At 35.5% G+C, this 15435-nt stretch overlaps 2 protein-coding genes across 8 annotated transcripts in view; both read right to left on the reverse strand.

Annotated features, from left to right (window-relative positions):
* Nucleotides 1-7491: 7491 nt before the first annotated feature.
* Nucleotides 7492-8283, reverse strand: LOC105685294. The gene is made up of 2 exons (XM_012399269.2): nucleotides 8143-8283; nucleotides 7492-8074 (listed from the first exon to the last, which is right to left on the reverse strand). Exons 1-2 carry the CDS (start codon nucleotides 8222-8224, stop codon nucleotides 7635-7637), a joined length of 522 nt encoding a protein of 173 aa, XP_012254692.2. The 5' UTR covers nucleotides 8225-8283; the 3' UTR covers nucleotides 7492-7634.
* A 76-nt stretch (nucleotides 8284-8359) lies between these two features.
* The window catches only part of LOC105685647 (axin), a 36587-nt gene continuing 29511 nt past the window's right edge, over nucleotides 8360-15435 (reverse strand). For 5 of the 7 annotated variants that reach the window (XM_048651526.1, XM_048651524.1, XM_048651525.1 and 2 more), the window contains 8 exons: nucleotides 15161-15316; nucleotides 14676-15045; nucleotides 14146-14586; nucleotides 13472-13636; nucleotides 11914-12605; nucleotides 11303-11616; nucleotides 10923-11218; nucleotides 8360-10618 (listed from right to left, as the gene is read on the reverse strand). In XM_048651526.1, the coding sequence (XP_048507483.1) occupies nucleotides 10492-10618; nucleotides 10923-11218; nucleotides 11303-11616; nucleotides 11914-12605; nucleotides 13472-13636; nucleotides 14146-14586; nucleotides 14676-15045; nucleotides 15161-15227 (2472 nt within the window). In that variant the 5' untranslated portion in view covers nucleotides 15228-15316 and the 3' untranslated portion in view covers nucleotides 8360-10491. The remainder of the gene's footprint in view (nucleotides 10619-10922; nucleotides 11219-11302; nucleotides 11617-11913; nucleotides 12606-13471; nucleotides 13637-14145; nucleotides 14587-14675; nucleotides 15046-15160; nucleotides 15317-15435) is intronic. The other 2 variants (XM_048651530.1, XM_048651529.1) reach the window with 2 other exon arrangements.

Raw genomic sequence — 15435 nt, forward strand, 5'->3', positions numbered from 1 at the left:
CGATCGTTTCCATTTTTCATTCGAATTTCATATCCTCGGCTACGATCGCCATGGAAACGGTCGCCGTGGTCGTGGTTGCTAAGCTACGGTTGCTCGGTTACAGTTGCCATCGTAACCGTTACCGGGAAAAAAATTCCCCGAAGGAGGAAAAATTCTCTCCCTATTTTAGAATTTTACCGATATGTTCGAAAACTTCGAAGGTATTTCGCTGGCAAAATTGGCAGCTGAAATCTCCGGACCATTTCCGAGAGTCCACCGTCACGTGAACCCGATGCGGTTTGGAAAGAATTCGTCGTCCATCCGGAAATTTGACAAACACGAACGATTTATCTGTTTTATAATTCGACGGTCATCGAAAAATTCACGTATCTCATCCACACCGTGTACTCGATCTCAAGATTACGTCTAAGCTATTTACTACTAGTGATCTATCTCGTTTCGACGATCAACCTCGTATAATAATTATATCAACGTTTTTTTTCTTCAGCAAATGCGCCGTTCATTGTGTATCGTATTTCGTTCTATTTCTTTGTTTCCGGTGCTCCTATTTACGATGTAAAAATATAACTCTGATCGTACAGGTATACCTATGTACATACGTGTATCGATGACAAAACATTAGCGATTGTTGTAGATAAAAAGTCAATATGTATAATAAATGAAACGAATGAGAATAGTCATCGATGTGGAAAATCGATTGACTCGATTAACTTGCGTGCAGACCGAGAGTGAGGAAGAATTTTCACGATAGACTTAAAATTCGAATCAATCGCCTCACGTTCTGCACATCACAATGACGAAAATTCATTTCTTCTACGATAGAATCGGACGGACATCTGTGACTTTTGACATACGTACGCACGTGGTGTAGGCGCGATGATTTATAATGCTTAGAAAATGATCGGAGATTCCAGTATTTAGATGGACGCGTAACACATCATTGTCGAGACTCCATAACATAATACCTCTATAAATATTATACATATACTTGCAATGAACTTGACCACGCTCGACCACGTAATTACACACGCTATTGACGTACCTATTTACCTATCGCTAGTGCCACGGTTCGGTTTTTTTCTCTCTTTTTCCCCTCTGCTTCTCCTCGCTTTGATTACCGCACGCACGAATCGAGGCGAGCAATTTTTTAGCCGTGAAGAATTTTTAAATTTGCAAAAAATTTCAACAACAATCGAGCGACGATCGAATCGTTCCGTTCGACGAATATCCAATCTCGTGATATAATAGATGTTTGTTCGAATCGTGAGCTAGAGTTCATTCATTGTTGTTCTTATTGTTGTCGTTGTTGTTGTTATTATCGACTATTACCGTCGACTGGTTGTCTAGTCCAGAAAAACTATGACGCGTCTTTCGAGCGCAGGTGTGTTCTGCGGATGTAATTGAATTTCGATGAAATTGATAACCGAAAATTCATCGTCAAATATGTAATTGCGTAAGATAAATTTAGAGAGTAACAGCATCTGTAAGTATGCGTATGCAGGGGAGGACTCACGTGATTTTCGAAAAATACATGTAAATATATGGAGTACGTGTGTGTAAAGCTATAAACGGTGGCTCCTGAATAGCTCACGTGGTTAATTTTTTAATGATTGTTATACGAGAACGTTTTAATTGAACGCAATTAAATGTTTATATACCCACATTATGCTTATACGTATTGTACGTATATAGGTATATTGTAACAATTTCAATTCAGAAAGCACATGACTTTAAGAATCACGTGGCAGATTTATTGTTTACCCTCGCGTTTGTGATACAGACTTTTATTGATACACATGTATATCACATCTATAACGTTAAAGAAGCTCGTGAAATTTATTTTTTCCGTTTTCTTTTCTTTATCTTTTTTTGATTTACGATAAAAAATTGCACATGCTTTAATTAAAAGCAACTGTCAACCCGGAGTTTTCGATCCATGTATGTTTCATACATCTTTTTCATTGCTTATTCGCTCTTTCCTTGGATTATTCGAAGAATTATGGATCATTTTACATTTTATATTGTACGGATTTCTGATTAACTCGTTGAAAAGGGATTTGGCGAACGCACCGTATCACTCGAAACGAAGGTGAATAAATTTCCTATGTGTTACAGATTTTGAAATCACTTCGAGATTCGTAGTTGAGAACCGGTTGTCAGAGTTATATCGCGATCTTCACTATTTGCCGTAGTATGAGTACTTTTTGTTTCGATTTTTCTTTATTTTATTTCTTTTACTTTTTTCCTCCAAGCTCAACTCGAGATCACATGACTGACCACTTGTGCTCGTTTCAAATGTGTTTTCCTTATACCCCTTGGAACCGATCTCTTATTGGCCAATCGCCTTCAAATGTAGTTTAAGAAAGTTCGTTGGCTTGTAATGATTGAATCACGATCTACGATCGTTTAACTTTTTTTTCCCCACTTTCGCATCTAGACGATTTTTTTTCTTCTCATTTCAATCTCATGCCTTCCATTCGATTATTTCTAAATTTTTTCCTGCACCCCATTTTCAATTCTTCACCCTTGTATCTCTGGAATCCCATTTCATCGAAATATGATTGAATCGTGGCCCGAAATCAATGTATATCTAACTTCTGCACGAATGAAATCGTTCCAATGATATATTTTTTTTCTCCCAATAAGTGGATGAGAAAAAAGAAAAAATGTTATGCAACGAGAAGTGAAAGAATTTGTAAGCACTCGTTCAAGTTTTCGTTGATTAGATTATACTTGATGCTGTACCCATAAAGTCTCGATGATTATCGTTCCTAATTTTTTTTTTTTTCTCTCTTCAAACAAACCTCGTGACTCGATAAATATCTCATCGTGAATCGTTGTCTTCGTAAAATCTCGATAACGATTCGAAAAGGAAAGAAAATATTTGACGAATAATTGAATAAATAAATAAAATAGTGGAATAGAAATTGTTGAATTGAAGTAATTCTCTCTTACTTCGATAGCATTATTCAGTGGTAGCGGTAAAAGCAGATATACATTAACTATACCAGGCTGATGTAAACAAATCTATTAAGTCTGAGCTTGGAATTTAGTTACTCCATTGAAATCCGAGGGAACGAAATATAAATCTGTTTACTCTATAAACTTCCAATCCAAGGTATATATTGTGATTTAGATTTTCTAAATTGTAACTAACTGATTTCCCTGTTTGGAATTAATCTTGAACGCTTCGATATCACCACCACAAAAAAAAAAAAAAGATTTAAACACAATTCCCTGCACTGCATTTTTTCTGCCCGATAAAAAGAACTCGATTATTTGCCGTTAATCGATTATATTTTCATGCCGAGTTAAAAGTTCGTTTTTCATTTTAATTTATTTTAAATTATTTCTCCTCTTCTTTTTTTTTTCATTAGCTAACGCTTTATTTTTCATTTACCTATCAATTAAAAGAAGAGAGAAAACAAACGAATAGTAAATATAGCAAAGAATTTTGCTACATTCAGAATTATCATAATGTTTGCATAAAAAATGACAAAAAAGAAAAAAAAAAAAAATACCCATTTCTGTTGCTCATAATCAATTATCTACATTTTGAACACTTGCGCAGGTTATTATATTCATACACGTGTTCAACGCTTCCACATTTTTATGTAAATACTATACTGTAGGTATGTAATATCGATTCGTTTTGTAATCGTATATTCAATATGCATGACAAACTTGATCGTTATTTAATAATTTTAAGGAAAAACAAAAGAATTAATTAACTCCTTTGTGAAAATAATTAATGAAAAAGTGAGTGAAAAAAAATATATAAATCGAAGAGGTTGGCGGGTACCCTAACGGTGACGTCACATTAGAAGGAAAAAAAGATAGAATTAAAATAAAATTATAGAAGAATTTCTTTGGTCACACCAAGTATAACTAGTTCCAATTGAATAAACTGATACTGCAGTAACTTATTGCATCACCTCATTCGAAAACAATCGAGTCTGATATCCAATATAATTGTACGATACAAATTAAAATGTATTTACAAAATTGAACGATGACCGCCGTTTAATTAATTCGCACGTGACACATGAATAAATAAATTGATAAATTTTGAGTCACGTGAACGAAAGAAAACTTTGCACAGGTCAACGGCGGCCGCAGCTGCGGACCGGACGTTGGCAATTACTTTTCTATTTTTTTTCGTTTCTTTTTTTTATCGAATAACGGGGTTTTCTAATAATCTTAATACATATATCTATATATCTGTAATTTATGCAAGACGCGGAAATGCCCAACCTGCATGAGGAAAATACCCATTGCAGACAGACCTGTTACACGTCATATTCAGTACCGTCTCCATATATTTCCGTACCCCAATTGCGATTTCTCTCGATCGTCTTGCCGTATGTATTTTCTTTAATTTGATTGGGGGTACAGAAACTAAAAAAAAAATTAATATACGTATTAAATGTCGTTGGAAATATTAGAAAATGCAGTTATTACACTCAATCAAAAAGTATTTCATTTATCGTTGTTGAAATCGATGAGGAAAAAAGTAAAATTTACGCAACATTTTTCAGAGAATCGGTGCGTGCGTTCGTTTTCTTCTTTTTCCTTTTTTCTTTCGCGAATCCTCTTAGAAAATATCTATGGAAATCGAGATGGCAGCCCATGATATCCGCATTTCAAGGATGAATTACAAACGCAAATATAATTTCAGAAGTCGCTAGCAGGCACTGGAATGAAAAAAATATTGAAGAACAAAAGCTAGGAATAAAGAGATTCTGTTCTTTCCTGAAGTTCTTTTTTTCATGAAACTCTTGACTCGCAAACGCTTGCAGATCACGAAATAATTTATTCGATATATCTTATTGTGCAGACGTTACGCACCGTCTCACTCTACACGTGACGATCTATCGTACACATTCTTCTGATATAAATTATAGACTCATAAATTTGAAAGGAGATTGTCTTTTTCTGACGCAGCTCGTAGGGTTTACACATAATTACCTATATATCTATATAGGTTCAACGTGTTGACGATCACGTGCGCTACCGCAGAAGTGTCGCATTATTTGTTAACTATCTACAAGTTGAAATTTTAATTGTTTTTGAATTACACGATTACGAGCAGAATATAGGTAGGTATACATACGATGTGACGGAAATTTTTCACTAAACATCACTCAGTTTCCAAACAGCGGTAATTGCCAAGGTGAGTAATTAAAAAACGAAAAGAAATAAAACAAACAAAAAGAATCTAACGTATGAATAATAGTATGAGAATTAGCGGAAGTTTTCAGAAAAAATAAATAGTAACAATAAACGTATCTTCGCTGAAATTTTCCTGCCCACAAACCTCTGATGTCGTCAAGAAATTAGAATTTTTTTCTTTCTCTAAAACGTTTTATGAATGGCATAAAAGTATTTCGAATAAAGACTGAAATAATATAAAATGTACACGTGTACGTAAATCTATGCGGTAGTTTGAATTATTTTTCACGGTTGAAATGTTATTTTTCCCCTGCCCCCGAGTGAAATTCAATTAACTAAATCAGGGCGAAGAGTCGATTTTATCTGGCTTCCGAAGGGTGTACAAAATGTCGTCTGAAATTGAACGAAATCTGATAAATGATCGCGGAGGAACGATTCGCGGTAGACTATAGCTCCTTGTGTACCGCATCAGTTTGCCAAACTGATTATTATTCAATCAAAGTTGTTCCTTGACAATCACGATACTATTACATAGAAGTCGTATTAATTTGTTTGTTTATATAATACGTGTGCGATATTGCACATTCAAAGCGTCACATATTGGTCATTGACCAAGCACGGTGGGGTCCTCGATTGACCATCGATATCCGATGGTCAATTTTACATGAAAATTTATAGAAAAAAACATACAACGATTCAAATAAGACAATACCACGTACGTACGTTACCTATATCGATGTATACGACGAAAGACGACGCTCGCGATCTCATTTATAAATCTAATCACATTTCATTCACATAATTACGGGTCATTGGCGCTGGAAATAACCCGAATGATGACATACGATCATTTGTGTGTACGTACAACGTATTTCCACGTATGGCCCCCACGTGCAGCGTTATTTCGAAATTACTCCCCAGCAGCAGCTGATACGAATCATCGGGGAAAAAAAATCAAAAGAAAAGATTCACACGTTATTGATTCAATTATCACCTGGGGCGATTAATTGATTTATTTTATTTATAGATCGATATAACGGGTAAATCCCTAACCGCGACCGCGTCTGAATTGAGGAAAATATCGATGGTCTCATTATTATGATATTATACGATATTAATTATTTTGAATGTGAAACCAACACGTAAAAAAACGCATTCGATCACCATGTTGTACCTGAACACGACGACTAAATTACTTTCTCGCACGTCATACCTGAATTAAAACTTTTGTTTATCTATTTTGTTGTATTTAAACTTTTTTTGAATTTATTTACCAGTTTTCCACCTCCAACGACCGACTGGTTTGTCTTTATGAGACCGCTCGTGTATTCGACTTCTCCATACTTGTGTTAATAAATCGTTATTCATAGCGATTTATTTGTCGGGTTTTTACTCCCTTTTTTATCGTTATTTCTATACGCAGAAATAAAATGAGGTTTCAATATTTGCAGAAACACCGTTGGGAAATTATCGATAAAAAAAAAAAATCAATTTTCCTGATTCTATTGATAAAACGTATGATCAAATTGAGATAATATTATGTAATTTATACGTGGGTATATTTTTATGAGTTAAATTAGTTTCTGCCACTCTGAAAACCAGTTTATTTAGTAGAAATAATAAAATATCTCTTTCTAGATAATTGAGAAATTTACATGCGTAGATCGCGAGGAATGAGAAACTCTGTCGCAAATTGAAATCGAAGAATATAAATAAATAAAATCCAATAAAATGAAATAAAATAAAATAAAATAAAATGAAGAAAATATGGCCTGAATTTGTGTTTCATAAGATGAAACGTTTAGGTCGCGCGCGTCTGCGTTTCCCCTTGCTTAATTCTGCTGACGTCTATTAGGGATTGTGGTAAAATATTTTCTAAAGAGGTTTGACGTAACCGTGATCGTATCAAGCGCTTCTTTCCCTTTGGGTATGACGTTGAGCTTCTATTAATCAAGGTCAAAGTTCAAGGATCTATCCGTGCGAAGCAAGTGAAAAAGAATTTTTATATTCAGATCATGGTATCGCGAAGAATGCAACGAATTATTCAATTTTATGAGGACAACATTTCGTACGAAATGCGGTATAAGCTTCTGCACGTGATCGTGGTGAATCGTAATGTAAATTCGCAATTATATTCACACCCATACGCCTCGCGTATATGTTTCGATAAATGGCAGTAAATTGCGACAAGGGCGTCAGCATCGAGAGATCGCCGATTATTATCGTGTCATGGTGCTTTTATTTTTAAATCACCGCTGAACCGATCCGCACGTGACAGTCAAGGCAAAATTTAAATATAAACACATTATACACACGATATTCATCCAACGTTCAATGAAAGGACATTTCCGTTTTGCACTTTTGGCTTTAAAAAAGATCAACTATACAAGATAACATGATTATAAATAAACAAACATGAATAAAAATAAACAAATTAACAAAAAAGAAATCAAATCAATTTTTTAAATCGTTGATCGTTTCGAATCGTTACCCTCATCGCGCTCTTTTTGATGATTCTCCTCGTCTTGATCGTTCTCGGATTCACTGTCTTCGAACGTTAGACCATCGGGACTGACGGCCATGTAACAAAGAACGCCCTTTTCCGGTATTTTTCTAAATGCAATGTAAGCGCATCCGTCCGGTGTTTGCCTAGAAACTATCGGTTCGACCGGGCCTGCTCTTGGTAAGTCTGGACATTGATCGCTGAGAAAATTAGCCATTGCTTCAGCCAAGGGGGGTATACCACTTTTGGGTGGACATTTTAAAAATACTCCATGCAGCCTACCACCACGTGTCATTATTTTCAGCAACTGGATGTAGTCGTTACGATTTTTTGCTTCGTCAATCGTATCGTCACGAATTCCAGCGAGATGTCGAGTCCATTCGACAATTCTGACACGATCTGTTAATTGAAATAGCCGATAAATGAACTGAATATTGATTGATTATCATCGCACATCTCAGGCTTACCGTATGGTGAATTAAAATGTGCTACCCTCTCGGCAATTTCTCTCAATGCTTCTTTAAACTCGGTGTTATAAAATTTTGCCATTTCAAATTGTTACAAGAAAATTAAAAATCATTAGACGAAAACCAGGTTAACTCTCATCGTTGATCTCCGGTTTACACATAAAACTGAAAAAAGAAACAAAAGCATTCAGAAAAAGTTCTTAAAAAAATAATCATATCCAGTGAAAATCGCATTATTATTATTTTCAATACTTTTTGATATATAATAATAATAATTAATTAGGTACAGGAACACTTTATCATTCGTGATATTATTCAATAATAATTAATTACGTACAGTTGAAAAAAAAAATATTATTATATTACTAGCCAGAATGCGCTGACCTCCTTTTTATCTACAACCCCTACATAAATAGCTGTCAAAAATTTGTATTTCCTTTGTTTTATTTTATATTTTTCCATTTATACCGTCCATTAACCAATGAGTAATGCTTTTGAGTGGCTTATTTTTTCATCCCTTTTGTATTCAATAATTAATATTGAAGGGGTCAGCGCCCATCAGCTGCTAAAGTTGTTATAATAAAATACCACTAAACGGAGAAATTCTAGGAGATCATTTTTCACAATTAATTAAAATTTGCAGTTTGGAGCACTAAAAAAATTGATTTACCTCAAAATTTTCCCTATATTTCATGTGCTGATAAGATAATTTTTAAAACTCTATGCGAAACCTACAATAGAATTTCCTAACATTTTAGGAATTATTTTCAAAATTTTTTTCATTAAGATTTATGAAGATAAAAAATTGCTATTTATCATTTGAAATAGTGAAATTATTTTTTTTTTCTTCAGGATAAAACCGAAATATAATCTCCAAGAATCCCTCAAGCTCAAAAATTAATAAGTATTTTTACTTAACCCTCGCTTTAGGCTCGCTTAATCCAATCTTACAATACTAAAAAGGCACAAATTTCCGCACCTGATAAAATATTATTACAATCTTTGTTCTAATCATTTTCTTCGGTGTTCTTTATGCAAAATCTGATATCTGGTGTGTTTTTATGTGTATGTTACAATGCCGGATGAGTGATGTTTGACGGTGAAATATTTCTCGATTATTATTATCATTATCATTATTATTAATATTATCAATATTATCATTATTATTACTACAACTAATATTTTTATCATTATTAATATTGTTATTGATGTTATCATTAATGTTGTTGTTCGCGTTATTATTATTATTATTATTAATATTATTTCTATTTTTATTGTGATTATTATTATTAATATTATCGATATCATTACTATTGTTAATTTTAATTTTTTTCATTTTTTCAATATATATAAATTCTTATAACTAATTTTTTATTTTTACTATAAGTCTAGGGTCTAGGCGGACCTTAATAAGGCGAGACACTACACAGGCTTTTGTACAGTCGGCTGGAAAACTAAGGGAAGTCTTCAAGGAATTTATTTATTTAATTACTTCTTTTTTTTATTACTATTTTCTCTCCTTTCTTTTTCTTTAAATTACCGTAGGGATATAACCACGGAATCACATCGATTCTGTAATTGAAAGATTGTCTCATGATTCTTCCAAGTCACCTTTTTAATTAGAATCAATTACCGAATCAATCCATTTGGTTATATCTATTATTACTGCGCAACCATTTTTATAAAGCATAATTCTATATCCTCCTTTTGTTTTTCTTCGCTCGTAAATGTGATTTATAAAATAATAGTAATCAAGTGGACTAGCTCCTTAATTAATCGATAGATTGGTCTGGTCTTTTGTTAAGCAGCACTTCGATACACAAAATAAAAAACAAAATAATAATAATAACTGTTCATAAAAAAGTATAAATAGATTAAAAGATGGCCATGATTCGTAGCGTTATTCGTAGTGCGTAAATTATGATTAAAACATAAATAAAGATCAAAGTTATCCAATAAACATATTTAAAATATATGTGTATTGAATGAATCTTCTAAAACATTGAGAAAAAAAATGCTAAAATGTGATTAAAAACTGATGTAATGATCATTATTATAAGAATATTGATTAATAGAGAGACACAGACTGTGGTATGTATGTATATGTGAATCAGGCATGAAAATGAGAATGATAATCGATTGATCGTTTGTTGAGCATCGATGTTTTTGTTTTTTGTGTTTAAAACACATAAAGACTAGTTTAGTTTTGAAACGAATGACACAAAAATAATTTCAGTCCACTTGACAGGATATATCGTTATACCTGAAACTGATGTTGAGCCATTTTTTAATATTTTAATTGATTTATTTTGTTTAATTTTTTTTTCCTGATAAAAAAGTCGGTTCGCTTTATTCTAACGCCTTCACCTGCGCCATAACTTTGCCTTCCCACAAAGGCAAGACCTCGGAATCGTTCGTTATTTCTTCTTGGATTACTTTCATGTCTAAGTCTTTGCATGCTGTTTTGAAGAAATATCTGTAAAATAAAATAATTGACAATTTGAATGAATTTGTTCGGAAGAAATTCAGAGAACATTATTTCATTCAGTGAGAAGTGTAGACGTGTTTAGATCACTTGCAACTTGGACACACTATCCAAAGTCAACGATGGAGGTACAATAAAACGAAAAGGATTGAATAGCCGAGCAGGAGATTTGTGGTTACAAGAAATCTGTGGTCTGAAAAATTAGAAGGGATTGAAAACGTGGAGCAGTGTAAGGCATTGTAGAAAGCATGCTTTAGAAACAACAGATAAGACTGGTGCCTAAAAATCAACTCACCGATAGCTGCCTTTTTTAGGTAGATAGTCCTTGAACTGCTTCAGGGTTATATTATGCCCAGGAATTTTGGTCCTATAGGGAACTTGTTCGTCACAGAAACTGAACACAACGGTGGTGAAATCTGCTGGGTCTTGTCTACTCTTCCTCAACGTCGATTGGTTAGATTGGATGCAGGATGGATTTAGATTAGTCGGTTCACACGACAGCTTACCACTATTTGGGTAACGTTGTCTACTACCGCCTCTTGCTCTGTCTTCTTCCATCAACCTCCTTCTGGCTTCTTCTAGTTGCGTAGCCTGAAATAAAATTATAACAAAGTTCATTTCCGAACGTGTATCGATGGAGCGATCCAATCTCGTCACATATTTTAGTTTACTCACTGTATGTGGTTGCGGCAAAGGAGGCATTCCAGGATCGGCCACAAAGGGTTGAGCGGGAACACCCCAAGTGTCTCTGCTGGCTCTTTCCAAGGAGCCACTTCGTGATCCGTATTTCTTTCCATGTCTACTGTGCTTAGAATCTGATTTTTTATCAGAATCTTTGAGCCATGACAAGAGGCGGCTGTCTTTGCTGGCGCCTAACGGAGGGGCGTCGCTAACTACACTGACACCACTGTCAGTCAATTCCGTCATTGACTTTTTAGTGGAACCGGACCTTCGACACAGATCTGATCTTCTGAATCTCTGGTCGTGACCTACAAAACAAAATGGAAATATTTCACATCGAGGTATCCGTTGTTACGTGGATGTCGGGTGACGGATATGAAAACAAGTATGACTTTTCAAAAGTGATTAGAAAAATTCGACTAGTTTGTATGGAAAGCGGATGATTGAGACCCGGAGAAAAGATTATTTTTAAACGATAAAAATAATGGTAATAAAAGTACACAGGTTTTAGTCATCGCACACGCATATGATATGTATTTCTAAAATTAATAGATAAGACGAGTAGGAATCATTTTATTTGAGTAAACATAACAGGAGGTTCTTACATTGTAGATAGAGATCCTGTTTATGCAGAGAATCTGCATAATCGGACGGGATGGATTTAGATTTTGGCAAATGAGAACCCAGAGAGCTCATAGAGCCAGCACCTAGCAAATCACTGCCTTCGGGGAAGTCATGAATATTTCCGCTGTCTGCTGAAAATGTCGAGAATACATCTTTTTCCTTTCTCTGTTTGTAAGGTCTTTGATGCGGGTAGTTATGCAGCAGTCCCCGTCTTCTATCGGGAGAGTGAGGTCTAGGCGACGCCATCCCTGGTGACCGTGAGGGGGTCAAATCCGACCAAACTCTAGATACATGTTGATCTAAGATGGCTTGATCGCTGTCATCTTCTATTAAAAGTTTTTCTCTAATCGCATCAGCCAGCGTTCTAGGTCCGCCCGTTGGAGGTTCGCTAGTTGCATCCGCGCCGATCATTTCACTTTCTTGCAAATGCCTATCCAATTTTTCTTGAGTTTCCCGAGCTCTTTTAACAGTTTCTAATTTTTCTATCAAGACTTGTGCGAAAATTTCTGGCTTTAACGAACGTGTTTGATCACGTGGCAGTCGTTGAGTTCTTGGGATTACGGTGTAGTGTACCATAGGATCGCGGTTCAAGCTCGCTGATTCTTTCATCGCTCTGCATTGTCGCATATATTGCTTCTTACTACTGCGTTGTCTTCCTATTGACATACCATCGCTGTGAACAAATAAATAGTACATGGCATCGTACCCCTCACTGACTAAGATAATTGACTTCAAAATACCTTTCAAAAATTATTTCGACATTTTTGTACGAATCTTGGGTTGGATGTGGGTTTGTAAAAAATTAAAATATTTCAAATACTCGGCTACGAACTTGCAATAATACATGCAGGGAGATTCTATTTTTGCGGTATACTTTACGGTTTTCAAAAAAAAAAATCCTTCGCTTATCGTCATTTCCCTATCGTTAATTCGTTCGACATTTATACCGTTCAGCGATGATCCATTTGATTAAAAAATGTTGTTGTCGAGGTGTGAAAACTTGTTGATCGACGACACATTGAGTAGACAAACTCAAAAATGTTTTTGCTCTATCCATGAAAAATGGTATGTACTCAGAAATTATTTCGAAGACACTGCAAATTTTTCTCGATAACTAATTAATAGCGCAATTGTTTATTTGCTCACTGTATAATCCACGCCATAAATCTCGTAACTGCAATCACCAGGCGATAAACCCTACTAAACTTCGCTTTACTGCAGCTTTATTACGTATCAGATGGTATCAGTTTCACGTCTGATATGATATCTAAGAGTAATGATACAAGAAGTCAGATAACCGACAAAATCACGGTGTCGGGTGAAAATAAATAAAAATTTTTAGGCATGCATAAATTTTCTTGTTTAAATTATTACGTACTTACAGATAAGAGGTAACATCATCATCCATGGATTATCCGGTGTAAGAACGCGGTCGCAAAGTAAAAATTTCTTTGCTCGATGGTATGAAATTCGTACTTTGCAATCCATGTCCTTACAAATATGGCTTTTTATGGAAAAGTACAAAATGATAAAACTTACACAGAAGAGTCGGTGAGGGACATATTATCTGATTCAGTCCGGGCATCACTGCTCAAACTCTGAAGTTCAGAATCCTGTCTTGAAACCGGGTTGTAGGATGAATACTGAGCATGTAACCTGTTGGCTGGCGTGTGGTAGGGACTAGCGCCAGCTTGCAAATAAATGCTACGCAAACGCCACGCAAAATGCCAAACAAAACAAATGGGAAATTAAAAAACAAAACGCGCAATGGGGAATTTAATTTGGGTGAAAAGGATCCGAAAATGTTCACTACAAAGGGTATTTCTGATAAGCCTGATAAAAATCAATAGCTTGTTCAAAAACAAATTAATTATGGTGTTTAAATAATCTATCTAAAATATGAAAGCGGTCTGAAATCTAGCGATGATTCAAAGAGGAGTACAAAATGTGCATCGTTCTAAATTATTAAAAGTTGAGTAATTAAATCTGCATAAATAATACTCCACTTTTCTTCAAACGATAAAGGTATTATACTGAAAACTTTTAGCATTACAAAGCTTTAACAAAAATCTAAGTTTCAACTTGCAGCATTCTACTTCAAGGGATTGATTTTCAAAAGCAAAACAATTGGATGTCTGGATCAGTCTGAAGTATTGGATTGAGGTTTTCAAAAGTGATAATAGGGTTGTGGACATATCGCAGTAATGGCTTACCCAGCATAGGCTTCAGGCTTAGGCCGTAGTTCCATTGCTCTAGTTTGTTGAGTAGCCATAAGGACATCCCTGGTCAGTCTTAATTCACCAGCTCTCAATTCCCCGGGTGTTTCACTCGCCGAATGTGAAGTGTGAACTGAACTAATAAATTCGCTATCTTCGTGAAGAGTCGGAAGCAAACTTGGTCCGCATGAAACCGACATTTCGCGGCTTGAACTGGAGCTGGTAGAGCTACCAGAATCAGGATTTTGGTAACATTGAACGTACTGTAAGTACATTTCAGATTTAAGGAAGTTTGGATAAGTGGTTTCATTGATGAGCCGTTCAACTTCGATTTGAACATTATCGAACACCTTTCCGTCGACTCTGCCTTCTTTGACACGGCGGTTTGCTTCTTTGCGTACATCTTCTGGCACTGGTAACTGCGAGTTGAGAAAGAATCTACGGAAATAAATATTTCATACAATTCTTTCCACGTCCATTTTTCCTGTACCAACTCCTTACTCTTACTTTCTGAAGATATGGCATACCTTCTATAGATAAGTTTAACCAACTGATGTATCATGTCGGGTTGGTGTTGATTTTTGAGCCCTTCGCAAGCATACCAGAAATTGAGTGGTTCCGCATGGGGTCTTCCCTCTTGATCCAGATACTTTCTGAACAATTCCATTCCCTCCGGGTCTTGTAGGAGTGAATGTAAATTTCTAGCCCACCTGAGACAAGCTGGTGGTGAAACACCTTCCATGCACGCACCGCCACAACTTCCCTCTGGTTCAAATCCCAATGGAGCCGATCCATCGCAAGGAATGGGAGCTGTTGAATACGCCAATGAAGAACGTCTGGGTGTTAAGGCTGGACTCTGTGGACGGAGTCTGCTGACACGACTGCCAGTCTCCTCTCCTATGAATGATTGAATAATCAAGATTGTCGACAATGAAATTTTCCCGACAGGTAAACAGCTCACTAATTGTGAAAGGCCAAGGGCAATAAGCCCTTAAAACGTCAAGATGCTTACCAGGCACCGGTGGCCGTGGAGAGTTTTCATTGAAGCAGTGAGCTTCGCTATATCTCGGCCCACTCATCCTATCTCTTGCGACTATCGCGTGCTGTTTCTCTGCCTATACTGAATTTCAATCCTCGTCGCCTTCTAGTGGACATGGCTAGTCCAGACCTAGAACAAATAAAAAATATTGAACATAGATTAAAGCAAATTGATGTATCTTTGATGGATAGCTAACTGCATAATTAAATTATGCATTAACAAAAAAATGGATGGGATTTTATCCACGC

Source organism: Athalia rosae, chromosome 3 (genome assembly GCF_917208135.1).
Source record: "Athalia rosae chromosome 3, iyAthRosa1.1, whole genome shotgun sequence".
Classification (NCBI taxonomy): domain Eukaryota; kingdom Metazoa; phylum Arthropoda; class Insecta; order Hymenoptera; family Athaliidae; genus Athalia; species Athalia rosae.

Excerpts from the sequence above, each read along its gene's own strand:
- LOC105685294 (XM_012399269.2), bottom strand. The coding sequence starts at position 8,224 with ATGGCAAAATTTTATAACACCGAGTTTAAAGAAGCATTGAGAGAAATT. Across the intron at positions 8,075-8,142 it reads ACATTTTAATTCACCATACG|ATCGTGTCAGAATTGTCGAA; the intron begins GTAAGCCTGAGA and ends TTCAATTAACAG.